The following is a 2,516-nucleotide window of genomic DNA, read 5'->3' on the forward strand; positions in this document are numbered from 1 at the left end:
GTCGCTAAAGTTGGAATTATTATTGTTATTCATAAGATTATTCATAGATTACTCATAATTAGCAAAGGACTGGAATGTGTAATTTAAAATGGAAGACTTACTTAATGAGATGGAGAAGAACTGTCCGTGTCAGTAGCATTCTCCGCCCCATGGCCCAAATGTGTAGTAGCAGCGGCCGATGTGCCTAACGTGGAATGTTTGGGATCATGAAACTTCTCTCCACTTTGATCCTTATTAAGACGAGAACATTTGTGAGTAGGGTTAATGGATGCCTTATTTTTAGCGATTTTAGCCGCAGATTTCTTGATAGAAGGCGTCGAAGAAACCATAGATTCGTTGTCAGAATCACTCATATCGACATCGCCTAAGATTTCTGTTGACGTTGTGTGGTCTAATATTGGCTGAGTAGCAACATTCTCCTGTACGGGAGTAGGGACGAAGACAAAGTCTACTGAGGAGTCTGCATTAGGCATCGGGGCCGTTGTTTGATGCTTGAGGACTGGTGCAGAGGCTACTTCCTCAGAGGTCGTTGAAACTTCATGTAGTACTGGTTCGGGAGAAGTTGGTGGAGTAGTGGACGATAGTGGACAATAGTGTTTTAGCAGGGCGAGAAAGAACAGTGACAGGTACTTCGTAACTACTGTCGACAGGAATAGGCCGACGGCGTTTGGAGGCTGTCTGATTAGGGTTTGTAACCTTAGGGCAGTTGCGAGCGATGTGACTACGGCTATGGCATACGAAGCAGGTACGCGTTTCAGTCGAAAGTGAAGGACAATCCTTCCTAATATGGCTCATAGCCTTACAGTAAATGCAATGTTTGTCCATTTTGGACCACGTACCCAAGCATGAATGGTCACCATCAAGAGGTATCTTATATGTCAAAGGATCAAACTTAATTTCAGAGCTAGGCGGTCTTTCCAGGTAAATGCACCCATTACCGGAAAACCAGCGCTGGGCCTAGTCATCAAGATAAATAACTCTCTAACTATACCGTACTGAGCGAAGCTATTCAATAGCTTATCTCTTAACTGCTCAATAGGCATGATAGGAATCTTAGTTAAATTTACTCTCAGAAGTGCACGGCCCGGATGTACAGCAGGTGAGGCAGTAAAAACTTGATTTTCAATGACTAGGGGGGTCACTACAGCTTCTTTGCAGTGTTCAGCAGAAATGAGGGTAACTTCGATGACCGTGCCTTGGATGTCTTCATGAGTGGTAAAATCCAATCCTACACCGAAAGGATACTTTTAACTGAGGGCGATGCTGAAAGGAGCTTTGAGGTTCTTGAGACGATGGGGAATGCAATAAAACACAGTGATCATTGGTACCCGTTCGATGAATCGAATAAGTCAACTGGGTTGTCTCATTGGTAGACTCAAAGGATCGGTACAAAGAGATTTCCTTCCGAACTGTAGAGATTCCTTTGAGAGATGCCTTGGCTGTTAATGGAAAGGAAGCGGTCGCGGCATAGGTACAAGTTGCAGTTGGTTGTGGAGAGTTGACAATATCAGCGTCTGTATGAGGAGCGCTAGAGGGAGCACTTGGATTAATATTGGGTGATACAGGTGCAATATCTGGTGGCATTGACCCAAAAGTATCGGGGAGTGGAAGAGCCATGCGCAATAAAATATTAAAAGTTCGACTGCTATTTTCAAAAAGACATCCAATTGAAAGCGGAAGGACTGTATCCCTTGTTTACATTCACTCTTGAAGGTGATGGCTGGTGTAGCTACAGAGTAGGCGTCGAAATGATAAAAAAGAATAAAAACAGGTTTCTCAAAGCATATTTCAAGAAGACTTAGTGTTTCTTTTTTTTTTTCACATTTGCCTCTACGCGACAATCCAAATTACCATTGGTTGACTATGCCAACTGCATTGCCGTGGGATTGGAGCGTTGAGATGAGAGCTTTGTCCCTATAGCGTATCAAATATCTGAGCATTATTGACCTACTACAGCCAGAAAAGAGAAGGCTGGGCTAGCATCCTAACGGTGCATAATCTGGAAGAGTTGTTTAGGATCACACTAATTAAAGAGTTGGTGAAAGCTGAAAGAGACTACTTGGCAAAATATGCCATGCTTTTATTGGAAAGTCTAATACTAAGCGCATTATGAGTCATAGCGCTAACAAAATAGATTAAATGGGCATATTATGAATATCACTCGGATTTATGTGGACGACAAATTTGATCAAAGGGTTCTCGCTTACTCTTTCAGTCCGTTCCCATGTTGTTCTATTTTTGCGTTGTATATCCACCAAATACGTCATTTTATCTGACAAACGATCGTCAATTACTAATAGCGCCTTTCTACCAAACACATCTATTAAGCTGCTGTAATGACTTTGATCCACAGTATCAAAGGAATCGAATAGCATATCCACTCTACTGTCAACTTCATCCATAGAGGAGCAAATAATTGTAATGTTTACATGACGTACTGATGGCAAGAGACGCAAGTAACCAGCAAGTGACCCACTTTCTACGGCACGCACTCTCAGTGTAAGAGTATCTAGTGT

At 42.4% G+C, this 2,516-nt stretch overlaps 1 protein-coding gene across 1 annotated transcript; it reads right to left on the minus strand.

Annotated features, from left to right (window-relative positions):
- Positions 1 to 410: 410 nt before the first annotated feature.
- On the minus strand, positions 411 to 1,185 carry RHIMIDRAFT_281877 (uncharacterized protein). The gene has a single exon (XM_023613034.1). It carries the CDS (start codon positions 823 to 825, stop codon positions 538 to 540), a length of 288 nt encoding a protein of 95 aa, XP_023460900.1. The 5' UTR covers positions 826 to 1,185; the 3' UTR covers positions 411 to 537.
- Between the last annotated feature and the right edge of the window lie 1,331 nt (positions 1,186 to 2,516).

Source organism: Rhizopus microsporus (assembly GCF_002708625.1).
Source record: "Rhizopus microsporus ATCC 52813 unplaced genomic scaffold scaffold_73, whole genome shotgun sequence".
NCBI classification, from domain to species: Eukaryota; Fungi; Mucoromycota; class Mucoromycetes; order Mucorales; family Rhizopodaceae; genus Rhizopus; species Rhizopus microsporus.